We start from the raw sequence: 15,509 nt of genomic DNA on the forward strand, positions 1-15,509 counted from the left end.
TTTTGCACTTATGTGCAACCTAAGGATGTGGCAATTGTCAATGAAGCTGGTGAAATCATGGGCTCAAAATAAACAAAAAGAAAAAGTTCCCCACTAATACTTTGTAAAAATAGAGAGATTCCAGGTTCATGCAGCCAGAATCAGATGCCAAACTACACAACACCACTTGTAGCTGCCTTATCTTCCAAAAGAATATCAACTTTTTCACTTTCTGGAAATATCCTCAATCTAAAGGGTCACTCTTTTTTCTTCTAAAAGGGTTACTTTTGATGCAAGGATAACAAGGGATGGGAATTCACTAGAAAAAAAAAAGATTCTGAGAAATTAAAAACAATTTAATAACCAATGGCCCTATCAAAGGTCTAACTTGAGGAAGCATTGGTGACTACTATATTCAATGGAGCAGGAATCTTTAAGCAGGAGAGGCAGGTTTCCTACAAATGATAAGAGGTTTTTGGCCATAGGCATTGGACTTGTGGCTGTCATCTCTCCTCTATACATTGACAGTAGAAAAAACACTACTGAACCCCAGCTTGAAGAACAAACCATCCTTCCCTATCTTCCACTGCTCTTCTTGATCACCCTCATCATGAGCATAAGTATTTCTCATCAATTGGCCCGGTTCTCATCCTATGATCATAGGCTTCTAGCCATAGGTCTTACACTTGTTGCCATACTCTCACCTCTGTACATCGACAGGAGAAAGTTAGTCGATCCAGAGCTTGAAGAGCAATCACTTGGCATATCTTCTTACTTGCCATTGCTCATGTTGTTTCTCATCATTGCCATTGCTATGTCATGCTACTTGGATCAGAGCTTTACCAGGTTCGATCCTTACTGGATTCACAGGGTTGGTGGTTCTTCCACTGGGATTCTCATATTTCTCCTTGTTCTTGCATTTGTTTTGAAGTTTAAAGCACTCTAGCATGAATAAAAAAAGGGCTAAAATATGTGCCTTGTATGTTTAGTGTTCATGTGTGGTTTGGAAAAGGGGGCAAAAAGACTTTTCGGACTAAAGCAGCAGCAAAATTGAAGTAAAACCAACTCAAGACTTGATTTCACCATTGTCGTTCTTGACCGTAAGGAATCGAGCAATCATGTATTTGATAGTTGCTACATCCATAGATAATTACTTCCTCTCTCCCAATTTGTGTAGGTGTTTGATTGGGTACAAAGTTAAAAATGTGAGGAAGACTTTTGAAATTTATGATCCACAATAAGCCATAGATATTTCTGTGGCTATAAGTCTCTCGTTAAGGTGTTAACTGACTAGTTTAAAATTAGACAGTTACTCGTTCTTTTTGTGACCGACCGACTAAAAAGACGAGTGTCACATGAATTGGGGGACACAGGGAGTAAAACGTTACCCACCCCTTCAATATAGAACTGGTTAGTTCAGCAGCAGCCACAAATTCATAAGTTGAATCGAGAGATCTACAAAGACATAATGCATTTTGAAGTGAGCACCAAGCAAATCATGATGACTTGAAGAATGATTTAGCAATAAGGTGATAACTTTCATATTAATCAACTCGATGTAATCTATTGTCAGAAAGAAACAAGCTATAACATCGAGGACAAGAGATGTATTGCTTTAAGCCTATTTAGCCAGATTTTGGCAGCCATTTGTAGTCTAGTGATCATGTATGACCTGTAAAGTAAGGAAGAACAGGCTGTTCCAAAGAAAAGATTACAACTAAAAAAGACAATTTCTATTTGTTCCAATAGGTGCAATGCTGTGCATTGAGGAATCTTTAGATGCATCGTCAATCATCATGTCAAGTGTCCTTCATGAATTAGAAGACATCACTGCTGGTGAATATTTCAACAGAGCTTCCACGCCATCAAACTTGCTAATATCAAATATCTGGGTCATACCCAATCCAATGATCTGCACTACAGTGTTTGAGTGGCCATTTTTGAATACATCTGTTATCTGCAAGAAAAAGCAAGATTTTGCAAATTATCAAACACTCTGATTCTTAAATGCTACCCCAGTTCTAAGCTCAGTGAAACCTCAGAAAGAGATCGTAAATATGATAAGGACTTAAATCAGAAAGGACCAGACGACAGTGAAAACGGAGAATGCACAATAGAGAACTGGATGAGGTAAGAAATGATGGATGACAAGTTCCGCTCATAGAACTACCACCTTTCTTATCTGTTCCGTATCCCTTTCACTTTGTAGATCATAATTGCAAAAGTGACAGTTGGCCAACTGATGCTGACACCAACTAATTGGAACAGGAAGCCCCGGCAGAGAGAGCCAATAAATTTAGTGAATTCAGAAGGTGTGCCGCTAATTGAAAAGATACTAGAATTCCAGAACCATTTCTTGTGATATAGCTATAGCAGACAGTAGTGTAATACATGGATATGAGCCAAGAAAACGATAATGTGCATCAAATAGGTAAACACTTGAAAATGCCAAAAATGAAATTGAAAAACTTGTTAACTATTGGGTTGCCCAGGCATACCTGTGAACAGCCAAAGAGTTTGAGTAGCTTGAGCGACAAGCAGCTGTCTACAATCAGCCCTAGCTCGTTGTCACTTATTCTGCGACACCATGATAGGTCCAAATGCAGTAACTTTCTTGAAAGTTTGGCTAGTGACAAGGCAGTGCTAGTGCTAACCTGTCAAAGATCACCAGTCACTAACAAAGCAGGTAGTACCAAAAAGAAACCAACACTTTTTAGGAAAAGTTAACTATATGACTTTCCCCTGCTATTTACCAATTCCCAAGGAATTGATCTCTCTCTCTCTTTCTATTGTAAGAGAAGACCACACATGGGCAAAATGCTTGACATATTAACAAACTCAATAAAAATATGATATAGATCATATCCTAGTTATTATAACTTATTGCTAAATGTAGAGGGCATGAATTTTGCAACACAACACAAATTACGAATGAGATTATCATCAGACGCTTAAATGCAGGCCAACAGCTAAATCTTGTGTACAACTCAGGAATCTAAAACTATTCAGTAACTCTACACAGAAATATTTGAAGAAACTAGCAATATCATTGGGCTTAATAAGCATATTTGAGAGTGGAATAAGTATACCTTAGAGCAATTATTCAGTGAAAGTTCCTCCAAACATGCTCCAGAAGCTTCCAAAAATGCAGCAATCCCTTCATCACTAACATGCAAAGTACATATTAGATCGCAACTTGCATAATAAGAAAACCAAAAATGATGGTGCGAACAAATTTTTGATTATCCTTAAAACTGCCACAATGCATATAAAATTACATTAAAAGCTCTCCTATGTCAGAAAATGTTGAATATTTGCTTTAGAATTGCAAGCTCTTTTACTGCAGTAATCTTATTAAGATAGATCTAGTCAACTAATTAGACCTAGTATTTAGTAGTTGATTTCTATTTGAATTTTGAATAAATAGCATTTTTAAGACTTGAGAAGTTTGTTATTTTCAACCGATTTTTTTTTGCTTATCTTTAGGTTTTGAAGTTAGTATTCTATTATAAATTAGTATTATATTGCAGTAAAATAATATCGAACTTTCAACTTCATTTCATAAGTTCTTTTTTTTGTTGTTCTCCGTTCTTACTCTTTCGTTACTCCTAAATATTTTCCTGCAATTTCTTCTCTTTCAAAACAAACCATTGGTATCTAGAACTATTTTTCTTGAGGTACCAGTGAGTGAAGAGATGGATTTCGAAAATAGTTTTTTCACAAATGGCTCCTCCTATTTCGACGGTGAAAATTATCAATTATGGGTTGTGAGAATGAAAACTTACTTGGAGGCCCTTGATCTTTGGGGACTCGTGGAAGACAATTATGAAATTAATCCGCTGCCAAATAATCCCACAATAGCTCAAATTAAGAGTGACAAGGGAAAAAAAACCCCATGAAGTCCAAGACGAAAGCAACTCTGTTTGTTGCTGTTTCAACAACTATTTTCACGAGAATTATGTTTCTCACATCACTACAGGAAATTTGGGATTATCTAAAGAAAAAATAAGCTAGAGATGAATGAACACGTGGGATGCAAGTATTAAATTTAATAAGGGGATTCGAGTCCAGAGAATGAAAGATTCTCATACAGCCAAAGAATACTCAAACATATCACTTGGCATTATTAACAAGGTAAGACTGCTAGGCACTAAATTTAAAGATTCAAGATTTGTCGGATTTTTTTAATTTTGTAACAGTACCTGAATGATGAGTCATGTATAGACCTTGGGAAACACAAGATCTGTCCAAGATTACCTTGGCAAAGGAGCAAAGGAGACTTGTGAGGCAAGATAGAATGGTTGAAAGAGCCTTAGCCGACAGTCACAAAACTCAGAGCAGGGGTAAAATTTAAAAAATTACCCACCTTGTGAGCACTGGAAAAAATGGATCATCCACCACTCAGATGTTGGAAAAGGCCGAAAGGTGAAGTGCAACAAGTGCCATCAGCTTGGTCATGAAGCAATGATTTGCAAAAATAAATCTAAGAACCATGAAACAGATGCACGTGTCGCCAATCAAGAAGAAGAAGAAGACCATCTTTTTGTTGCAACATACATCTCAAGTAAGGTTTCAGCCAAAAAAAAATGGTTAACTGATAGCGGTTGCACTAACCAAATGACTTACGACAAGAGTTTGTTCAAGGAACTAGCCTACTGAAATTTCAAAGTTTAGGATCGAAAATGGAGACCAAATTCTTGTTGAAGGAAAAGGAATTGTCATCATCAAAACAAGTTGATGTAATAAGACAATTTCAGATGTTCTATATGTAACCTCATATTGATCAGATTTGTTGAGTATTTGTCAGTTGGTAGATAAAGGATTCAAAGTATCCTTTGAGGATAAACATTGCTTCATCAGTGATGATACTGAAAAAGAAATGTTAAAAATTTAAGATGAAGAAAACATTTCTCATTTGATCCAATGGAAGATGTTCCTGTAGAACATGCAAAAGATCAAAGGCTGAAAAAAATTAGAAGATGATCTTCCAATTGAAAAAGCACAAGCAAAATGTGAACCTGCTAGGCTTAAAGAAGCTTTCAATGTTCCCAAAAGAATTGAAGCAACGGAGGAGTTGTCTATGTTCAGGAAAATAAAATGGATAAGTTTAATGTGAAGACGCTAACGGAGAAAGAAGACATGCCAAAAAGATTTAGTAGTCAAGGGTTGCATTCAAGTCGATAAGTGAATTTAGATCACTACAAGTCCAAAGAAGAATCTGCAGATTTAGCGACAAGGTCACTTTCGGTTATCAAGTGTGAAGATTTCAAGATTGAAGTTCAAAATTTTACAGTTGCTAGCAAGGAAGAGTGTTGAATAATTGCTTTAGAATTGCAAGCTCTTTTACTGTAGTAATATTATTAAGATAGACTTACTCCACTAGATAGACCTGGTATTTAAGAATATTAGTATTTTCCTGCAATTCCTTATCTTCCAAAACCATTAGAAACAAAACCTTGTTGCTGTTTACTGGTACATCATGAAGATATAGGCAGCAACTCTTCAAGTAATCCATTGCAATAACGGATTAGATATAACATTATCATGATGACAAAATATATGACTTGGAATAGTCATCATGCTAATTATTTAACACATACAGTTTCATTTATCAAGGAGTCAATTCACCAGCTATAACCATGATATCAGAGTGAAAAAACTGAAAGACTAGTTTACTCATGGTATATGTTATTGAAAAAGGGGGAGCTAATAAAAAGTGGGAACAACATGCCAGTATAATCCACAAGTGGGGTCTGGGGAGGGTGGTGTGTACGCAACCTTACCTTTACCTTGGGAAGGTAGAGAGGTTGTTTCCGAAAGACCCTTGGCTCAAAAATCATAAATCAAGTATGTAAAGAAAATACAATAGGGAGAAGTCATGCAGAAAACAATTAAGAAGAGAATAAGTAGCAACAACAACTAATACGGTAACTAATGCAAAGGAAACAACAGGTAGTACTAAAATCGAAGAGTAAGATAGGAGAGTAATAATAACAATACTAATGAAGGAACTAGACAATGCTCAACTACCTCCAAACCATTTACCCTAATCCTCGGCCTCTAGATCTTCCTATCTAGGGTCATGTCCTCAGTAAGATACAGGTGAAGGAACTAGACAGTGCTCGACGACCTCCAAACCTTTTACCCTAATCCTCGACCTCCGTATCTTCCTATCTAGGGTCATGTCCTCGGTAAGATACATGTGAGTCATGTCCTGTCTAATCACTCCTTCCCAAAACTATTTCAAAAACCTCTCACACCTCCTCGTTGGGCATCTATGCATCTTTTGTTCACATGCGTGAACCATATCAGCCTCCCTCCTTCATTTTGTCCACCATGGAGGCCACTCCCTCCTAGCCTCGAATAGCTTCATTCCTGATCCTATCTCTCCACGTATGTCCGAACATCCATCTCAACACCTTCATTTCTGCTACTCTGATCTTCAGGACGTGTGAGTTCTTGATCGGCCAACACTCCTTCTCATACAACATAGCTTGTATGGCTAATCTGACGATCACTTTATAAAACTTACCTTTAAGGCTTGTGGCACATTCTTATCACACAAGACATTGGATCAGGTTTTCATTTCATCCACCCCGCTCCAATACGATGTGTAAGACCATCGTCAATTTCCCTATTTCCTTGGATTATTGACCCCAGATCTTGAAACTTCCTTTCTTGGAGATGACTTGTGTATCAATCCTTACTTCCACATCTACCCACGTGTGTTACGTCAATTAACTTGCACTCCAAGTATTTTGTCTTAGTCTTGTTGAACCTTAACCCTGACAGGGTCTGTCTCCAAAACTCCAACCTATTGTTAAACTTTTATTAGACTTATAATATTAAGTGGTAATTCTTCTACTTTAGTTGGAGGATATGTCATTAAAACTGATGTGGAGGCATAATTTGATCAACTTAATAACCAAGGCCAGGGACCACTCACTCGCACCTCTCTCATACACCCATTCTTTCCCACTGATAAATGATAAGTGTCTCCCTTTTCACCACTACATTGACTGCAAGAAAGTCTAAAAGCAATTGCTTAAAGTTAAACATAGGATAATAATGAGTTGTTCAACCTTAATTGCTTCACGTCTAACCCCATTTCCCAAGGGGGTGTCAGAACAAGGAACTACTACTAGGTTCCTGCCTGACTCCTAATTCTTCTAGTGCCTCTCCTTTTCTATTGATGACAACATGCACCAATAGAAATGATTCTGTTTGTCTCCCTTGTTCTGGTTGTTTGTAAGGCTCCCGGAAGCTAATCTTACCTCTAGCATCTTTATTCACGTGAAAGGCACAACAGAATAATATATTGCGGGAGCCTGTGTAAAAGACCCCTCAAGAAGGCCTTACCTTATATGTTGAGACCTATGTTGCTTGGACTCTTAATTATGCTAATGGTGTGTGCCAACTCTTCAAAATTAGTGCATTTTAGACAATCCGACATGAGTGCGGCTACGTTTTTGGAGAGTCTAAGCAACATAGGTTGAAACCAATCTCTTCCTTCTCAGAGCTGAGCTCTCTTTCTGAGCTTCACTACCCTAAGGAATTAAGAGGCTTCTACCAATCATAATGCAAGTTAAACACGCAGGGTAGACATGTTCAATATATCATAGCAAGTTCTTTAGCTGCTCGTCTGCAGGAAAAGTCTACGCATGCTGCAGCATGTCAAAGTATGGCCAATTCCAGGACACTGCTTTCTTCTTGGTTTTTTCCTTTAACGTGCAGTCCAATTTCTCTGAAGAACTTTTTAAAGATGCTTCCAATATTGAGAAATGGAAAAAGAACACGATCCAAAAACAAGTAATTACAGAAGTAAATTGAAGGTCCGTACATAAAGTACTTTTTGTTTTGTTTTGTTCTGAGCTTATCTGGTATAGAAATACCATCTCAAAGTTGCTTCCCATATATATATGTCTATTCCTTTTAGGGGTATATGGACAGTGAAAACTTGATTTGTTCTGACTAAGGAAAATGCTTGGCGACAAATTCTTAGTGAAAGAGCCATCATTATTGCCATTAAATATAGTAGCATAACTGAACATTTCAAGAAGCAAACTGGATATCAGGACCAAACCTGAAATTATTACGGCAAAATATGAGTTTCCGGATTGATCGACAACCATTCGCGAGAAACTGCAGTCCAACATCTGTCACTTCATTCAACTTTGAAATATTTAATGAATCCAAGTTAGCACATGCATCTCCAATAAACTTCAGGGATTGATCAGTCAGATTCCTGCATCCAGAACAGATGAGGTTAAAAGACTAAATTAAATCTAAATAATGTGAGTATTTAATCTTCACCAACTGTGTCATAGTAAATCGAGAAGTGGAAGTAATATTTACTTACGGGCAGCGGGAAATATCAAGCTCTTTTATATTTTGACCACGTGCTGTAAGTAACTCGCTTACAAACTGATCACATACACTATGAATTCCAGCTACCGACAACAGTTCCAAATGCTCCATCTTCTCCAGTGAAGGTAATATATGTATTGCATCTATGCTCTGGCAATCATCTATACAGAGCTCCTTGAGAATTGATCCCAATGAGTTGGCTATGATACCAATACTAGCGTGGGTCAAAAGGGAGCACTGACTCAAATCAATGGATTGTAGAGAAGGTGCTGATGTAACAAGTATTTCCAGAGCTCTATCAGACATCCGACAAGCACCCCTCAGTGACAAGATGGCTAAATTAGGTAAGCTATTTGAAGCCGTAGCAATGGTTGTACCCAACACATGATCAAGTGTGGGTTGTCCGCATAGATCTAGTTGTAGCACCTGCTTCCAAGCCAGAAATGTATAAGAATCATATCAGCTTACAGAATCATCAAAATAAAGTAATAGCAGTAGTAGTAACGACAACAATAACAATAATTGTATATCTAATATCAGCTCCCAGCAACAAGGTAGAAAAAGAAGGTATAGAAAATTATGCAGTCTGATAAAACAACATTAGTGAAAATAAAGGCAATCTTAGAAATGCATGAGTCTACACTTCCAAATTTATCAGCAAGTAATGAGGACATCAACTTGAAAAAACTTCTATCAAATTCATGTGTATCAGCAGCGAGAAACAAAACAACCAAAGCCTGTTCTTGGGCTACATGTGTAGAAGTATATACATCAAGATGTTTTGCACTTCACTTTAGGGCTTAAGCGCGCCTTTGAAAACAGTGATAGCACCAAATGCCTCCTCCACTAAAGGAGTTCATATCTTCCTGGTGAGTTGTCAGCCAACTCTCTCAATTGAATTCAAATGATTTCTAGCCATCCCACAAAGACTGCCTTCCTTTCTATTTGGTTGATAATGAAACTAGAGAAGTTAGATAACTTATTTATCTTTCACGCCACCATACACTAGGCTTAAAGTTACTTTGAGAATCAAATCACTAATTCTGCTATCAAAACTGTACATGAGAGGGTTTTCTGGCATAGTAAGTGAAATCTGTAATGGAAGGTGGTAATTCAGAGAAAGAAGATCTAATTTTGTTTTTTGGTAATGGATGTTTTAAGTAGAAATCTGGAAGGATCAGTGAAATGAGAGAGGATTGGTCCATGAATGATCAGAAATGGTTTGGGGTGTGCCGAAATTCAAGAGAGATGTTATACATTCATTCTCTACCAAACTGGCTCCTAGCCTCCTACTAATTAAGCTTCTCAAACTTTCCCAAATAATTTCCTTACCATATTATGTTAATTCTATGTGCTACATTTTGATCAATCGTGTCATTCTCCTGAAAACCGAATCTAGGGTATCTAAATTGTCTGCTGCATTTAGGCATCAGAATCACATCCAATCTCACTAGACATTCGTTATTTTTATGAGAACTAAACTTATCCTGCCATACTCTACTTATCCAAACACTCGTACACTTTAAGGTGCTTATTCATAGTTGCTACTTTTGATTAACAAACTGTAAAACAACATTAATGAAGTAAGGCTTACTTCGACATTGCATAACAGTTCACACTTCAAAAGTTACCAGAAAGAATGAGGACATCAACTGGAAAATTTCTAGCAAAATCATATCAGAAGCAAGTAACAAAAAACCCAAAAACCTGGGTTATATGCCAATGATTTTGGGTTACCATGAACTACACACAGGCTTTTCTCCATTTATCTCCTTTCAGGAAGTACTTTATGTAGTTTGTCTCAAAAAAAGGAAGTACTTTATGTAGTAATTCTTCTATCTACCTCCAAAAGGAACAATAAGGGAGTATAACAAGGTTAATTATTCAGATGAAAAACCACAGGGCCGACTCTTTTAGAGTCCACCAAAACAGATACAACTTCATAAGGTCCAACAAACCATTTCACCAAGAAGCTAACTACTTCACTGAAATTGTGCTACGGCTGTCCATGTTGCAAAAGGAATGTCGGATTGTTGGGAGAAGAAATTAACTTGACTATAGCAACAGCCCTGTTTAGGGATAATGTTTAAATCCTTTAGCATTCTCAGGAGACGATAGGAAGTCACAAATGATTTTTTTTAACAATATGTGTAAAGAACAAAGGCAATCTTGCCAGGACGAAAAGAAGATGATGAGAAAAGAATGTAGAAGTAGAGAAAAGTCACAGGATGGTGACCAGAAGTCAGGTTGAAATGTCCCCCTCCTTTCCCAAGAATAAAGGTATTAATATTATAACATATGCACCAAAAGTAGTACTCCATGAAGCATGACAAAACAACCTACTGAAAACACCCTCCCTAAAGGTCTGCTGCCCTCTTCTCTGCCATCCCCACACCTTGGAAAAAGTAGAATATATTTTGTAAATCTTTAGAATAACACAGTTTTTGAGACAACAGAACAGAGTAAGAACCATCCAAACAAAAGTATATACTGAACAGAGAACACAAATAAAGGAAAGTAAAGCTCGGCAAATGTTTTTAACAGATGACACTATTCTGTTGTCATTCTACTTACATGCTCTGTTATCTCTCTACCAACCTTTGTGCAAAACAAGGAAAGAAAAGTTCATAAGAAACTCTCAACACTAAGAATTATCTTCTGTATCTTTTCTCCTGTGGTAGGAAACTTGTGTCATTCAAGAAGTAGAAAGAATAAATCTGTTGCTTGATAAGTATCCCTGCGTCCTTGACTGCTCTTTAGTTTTTCCCTAGCCTTATAGTGGTTGTAAGTATCCCCACAAAGGTTTCTAAATGTATGCAACAATAAGATTACTCCAATTATCCAACTGTATAATACTACAAATCACACTTTAGTTCTACTTTCTAGTAACCTAATCATAATTTGGCAGAAACATTTCAGAGAATAATATATGCCACATTAACAAAAAACAATAAACTAAAGTTTAAAATGAAGAAGCATAGATTACCATCAAGTTTCTTCTATCAAAGTCTCTAAATGAGTTGCAAAACTGTTCTTCTGTTAACCATGAACAGTCCTTTATGCGAATTTGAGTTGGTGATCCTTGAACAAGAAGGTCCAACATATGAGTACTCATTTTCCTAGAATTGCAGAGTATTTCAGTCAATCTTCCCCTCAAGATATCAGGGATACCTTTGAGAGAAACTATTGCTTCAGCATTTTCTGCAAGGGTTTTCAAGGAAAGATCTAGCAGTGAAGGAAACACACAAGAAAACTCTTTATTTTCAGGATGTTGAGATGCTTCCCATCTAACCACTTTCTCATCCTTTAGTTTAGGTATACGCTCCCTAATCCCCTTCAATGCAGTAGAAGCGAGATTGGGGTTGTTCCCTAGATCTTTAATAGTTTCCAAAGTTGGCAATTTTGTTTCCTGACTAGAAGAGCCTTCACGGGGAGCATCATAGCGTGCAAAGTGAATAGCTCTTTCCCTTAATGCATTTTTTTGTCTTAATGCATGCTCAGCATTCAAATTTTTTCTAAGTTCAACATTTTCAATTGGTAACACATCAACACTTTGTATACGCTGGATGGATCCTAGCTGTGGCACTGTTGAAATAGCCTCGTGCTGCTGCTTGCTGTGTTGCAAGTCCAACTCCATTGGCAAAGTTGTAAGTGCTAACCAAGAGTTGTCAACCTTAGCCTTTCCCTTTTCTTCTCTGGTGTATCTCTCCTCACCGCCCAATGGACTACTTCCACCAATATCCTGGTCTTTGTTCATCACTCCCAACTCAAGATTGCAATTTCGGGAGACATAAGGTATTATTTCCTCAATTTTCTCCATCTTTCCCTTGTTCACTCTTTCTTCCCAGCGATCACTCACACCAGACCTAATTTCATTTAATTCAACAGTCCTCTGAGTATACTTCATCACACCAACTAAAGTACTTCCATCGGCTGCTTCCAGAACTGGAATATTAAAATCAAAACCCAGTTCACTGCCCCCATTAGCATTCCCTAAGTTCCAATTTGACATTTGAATAGTATTGTGACACTCTTCTGGTACCCTTAAAAGTCCACCTTCTTGACACCCAACAATGAATTCTCTGGCACCCACTGCATCATTCTTGATCCCTCCCCCTTTTAAAATGTCCATTTTACCTACATGCCCAATACTTTTATCAAGTTTTTCAAAAACCATGACTTGACTTTTATTCTTTAGATGCTCATCCTTAACCTTTTCTAAAGCAACATTCTCATCAGTATATTTGTGAGAACCAAATATTTCATCATAAAACCTAACTTTTTTAACCACTGAGTCATCTTCCACTCCCTCACTAACCCTCTTCATCCCAATCCCCTCACTCAAATTCAAACCCTCCCCATTTCTTTGATTCATACTCCATGGCTCTATTTCAATCCCCTCACTCAAATTCAAACCCTCCCCATTTCTTTGATTCATACTCCATGACTCTATACCAATCCCCTCACTCAAATTCAAATCCTCCCCATTTCTTTGATTCATACTACATGACTCCATCCCAATCCCCCCACTCAAATTCAAACCCTCCCCATTTCTTTGATTCATACTCCATGGCTCTATTTCAATCCCCTCACTCAAATTCAAACCCTCCCCATTTCTTTGATTCATACTCCATGGCTCTATTTCAATCCCCTCACTCAAATTCAAACCCTCCCCATTTCTTTGATTCCTACGCCATGGCTCCATCCCAATCCCCTCACTCAAATTCAAATCCGCCCCATTTCTTTGATTCATACTCCACGGCTCTATCCCAATCCCCTCGCTCAAATTCAAACCCTCCCCATTTCTTTGATTCATACTCCATGGCTCCATGCCAATCCCATTACTCAAATTCAAACCCTCCCCATTTCTTTGACTCATACTCCATGGCTCCATCCCAATCCACTCATTCAAATTCAAACCCTCCCCATTTCTTTGATTCCTACTCCATGGCTCCACCCCAATCCCCTCACTCAAATTCAAACCCGCCCCATTCCTTTGATTCATATTCCATGGCTCCATCCGAATCCCCTCGATCAACTTCAAACCCTCCCCATTTATTTGATTCATACTCCATGGCTCCATCCCAGTCCCATCACTCAAATTCCTACTCCATGGATCCATCCCAATCCCCTCGCTCAAATTCAAACCCTCCCCATTTCTTTGATTCATACTCCATGGCTCCATCCTAATCCCCTGACTCAAATTCAAAACCTCCCCATTTCTTTGATTCCTACTCCGTAGCTCCATCCCAATCCCCTCACCCAAATTCAAAACCTCCCCATTTCTTTGATTCCTTCTCAATGGCTCCATCCTTATCTCCTCATTCAAATTAAAACCCTCCCCATTTCCTTGATTCCTACTTAATGGATCCATCCCAATCCTATCCCTCAAATTTAAACCCTCTCCATTTCTTTGATTCCTATCCAGTGGCTCCATTCTAAACCAACCCAGAAACTCAAAATTCTGAAATTCCAATCAAACCCAAAACCCCATGAAGAATTCAAGGGTTTTGATCAGATAAAAGGTATCGGTATCAAAGAAACAAAAGTATCAGCAAAAATTTCAACTATTTCAGTGAAATAAATCTCAATTCAAACTCACACAAAAGCATCAAGAAACAAGAGAGAATCAAGAAAATCATACAAAAAGGATGATAACTATGAACTCTCACAAGGGGTTGGAGGAATGGTGTATTGATATAGTGGAGAAGTAGTTGAAGACTATTTACGTAGCATAATCTGTAGAATCTATCTATAATAATGGTCATTTGACGAAGACTATTGTTTTGCAATTGCATATAATTCTGGAAAAGCTTTCACACATGTAGCCCCACAACAAAGGAATCATAAAAGCACTTTTGCTTAGAATGGATGAGTGTATGCTGAGTTGGTTATACTATGAAGTTGAACACTCCGTTTGTTTTTGTTTTTAAAGGAAAATCTTTAAATGATGTAAAATAAATAAAAATGTATTTCCTTTATAGTTTTGTTCAAAAATGCTCTTATGGTCAATACTTTAGTAAAAAAATATCTCTATTGTTATCAAATATGTCAAAAATCTCTTTTTCCAAATAAATATATATATTTTTTCTTTTGAAACACATTTTGTTCCTAATAAAATATTACTTTTTAAAAAAAAACCTTACACTTAATTTTTTTTTAAAAATCACTTTGACTAATAAAAATGTAAGAAAAGATATTTTCTTTTAGAGTAACTCCATACACCCTTTTAATAGATAATAAATGTCATATGTATAAAATCATAGTGAATTCATCATTAATTTTTATTTAGATAAGGATAAAAAACAATTGTAATGTAACATGAAATATTTTTAATTTTTTGCATTGAAGTAGGATAAATATTTGCTAATAATAAAAAAATTATTAGAAAAGAATGTGTTCAAAAAGAAAATAAATAATATATTTATTTGAAAAAATATATTTTTGACTCATTAAGGAACAATTGGGAATACTTTTTTTTTTTAATTACAATTGGGAATACATTTTTAACATAATATAGATATATATTATTTTCAAGAAAAAATGATTGAGTTTTTATTGTTGCTCTAAAAGTGACCGAAGTAATTTTAGGGAAAAAAATATAGAATTGTGAGCACTAATTTTAGGACCATGTAACTATGTATTTGTATAATACACAAGACAATATTATGAGCGTGTAGTCATGTATAAATATTGCATTTAGAGATTTTCACTATCCAATTGTATCTAATTAAGGAAAATACTCAAAGTTTGGAGTCAGGTTAAAATCCCAGATTAGTTGGTGAAGTCAAATCAGAGAGAGAGGGTGTTTGAATCGGTTTAAAAGTTGGTCAAACCTGCTTTTAAGTCAGTTTGGATCGGCTTAAAAGCTGGTCAAACCTGCTTTCAAGTTAGTTTTAACTTCTAAAAGTGTTTGACAAATTTAAAATTACTTAAAATAAGTAAAAAATGACTTAAAACAAGTTATGAAGTGTTTTGCAAGGTTAAAAATAACTTAAAATAAATTAAAAACCAAAAGTAGACTTTCTCTGCTTTTTATTTTTTGACTTTAAAATCATTTAGTTTGATTTTTTATTTTTGACTGAAAAACTATTTTTTTTTTAGCCAATCCAAACATACTCTTAGTTTTGGTGTTACGTGTAACAACAATATGTATTACGTCA

At 36.5% G+C, this 15,509-nt stretch overlaps 2 protein-coding genes across 4 annotated transcripts; one reads left to right on the top strand and one right to left on the bottom strand.

Annotated features, from left to right (window-relative positions):
• Positions 1-299: 299 nt before the first annotated feature.
• Positions 300-1,796, top strand: LOC102598527 (uncharacterized). The gene has a single exon (XM_006353797.2). The coding sequence runs from the start codon at positions 398-400 to the stop codon at positions 923-925; it is 528 nt and encodes a 175-aa protein (XP_006353859.1). The 5' UTR covers positions 300-397; the 3' UTR covers positions 926-1,796.
• LOC102598857 (uncharacterized) lies at positions 1,497-14,250 on the bottom strand. 3 transcript variants are annotated; one of them, XM_006353798.2, is made up of 6 exons: positions 11,333-14,250; positions 8,339-8,772; positions 8,063-8,224; positions 3,069-3,144; positions 2,478-2,633; positions 1,497-1,936 (listed from the first exon to the last, which is right to left on the bottom strand). In XM_006353798.2, the coding sequence occupies exons 1-6, from the start codon at positions 13,781-13,783 to the stop codon at positions 1,790-1,792; spliced, it is 3,426 nt and encodes a 1,141-aa protein (XP_006353860.1). In that variant the 5' UTR covers positions 13,784-14,250; the 3' UTR covers positions 1,497-1,789. The 3 variants fall into 3 exon arrangements, with proteins under 3 accessions (XP_006353860.1, XP_015167005.1, XP_015167004.1); XM_015311519.1 differs by lacking the exons at positions 1,497-1,936; positions 2,478-2,633 and adding an exon at positions 3,765-3,818; XM_015311518.1 differs by lacking the exons at positions 1,497-1,936; positions 2,478-2,633; positions 3,069-3,144 and adding an exon at positions 3,151-3,818.
• Positions 14,251-15,509: the final 1,259 nt, after the last annotated feature.

The sequence above is a fragment of the Solanum tuberosum genome, unplaced genomic scaffold (genome assembly GCF_000226075.1).
Source record: "Solanum tuberosum cultivar DM 1-3 516 R44 unplaced genomic scaffold, SolTub_3.0 scf00162, whole genome shotgun sequence".
In the NCBI taxonomy this organism is placed as follows: Eukaryota; Viridiplantae; Streptophyta; class Magnoliopsida; order Solanales; family Solanaceae; genus Solanum; species Solanum tuberosum.

Coding starts and splice junctions, on each gene's coding strand:
- LOC102598527 (XM_006353797.2), top strand. CDS start 398: ATGGAGCAGGAATCTTTAAGCAGGAGAGGCAGGTTTCCTACAAATGAT.
- LOC102598857 (XM_006353798.2), bottom strand. CDS start 13,783: ATGGAGCCACTGGATAGGAATCAAAGAAATGGAGAGGGTTTAAATTTG. Junction 3,145..8,062: donor TTTTGCCGTAATAATTTCAG/GTTTGGTCCTGA, acceptor TTTGCATGTTAG/TGATGAAGGGATTGCTGCAT. Junction 1,937..2,477: donor AACTCTTTGGCTGTTCACAG/GTATGCCTGGGC, acceptor TTTTTCTTGCAG/ATAACAGATGTATTCAAAAA.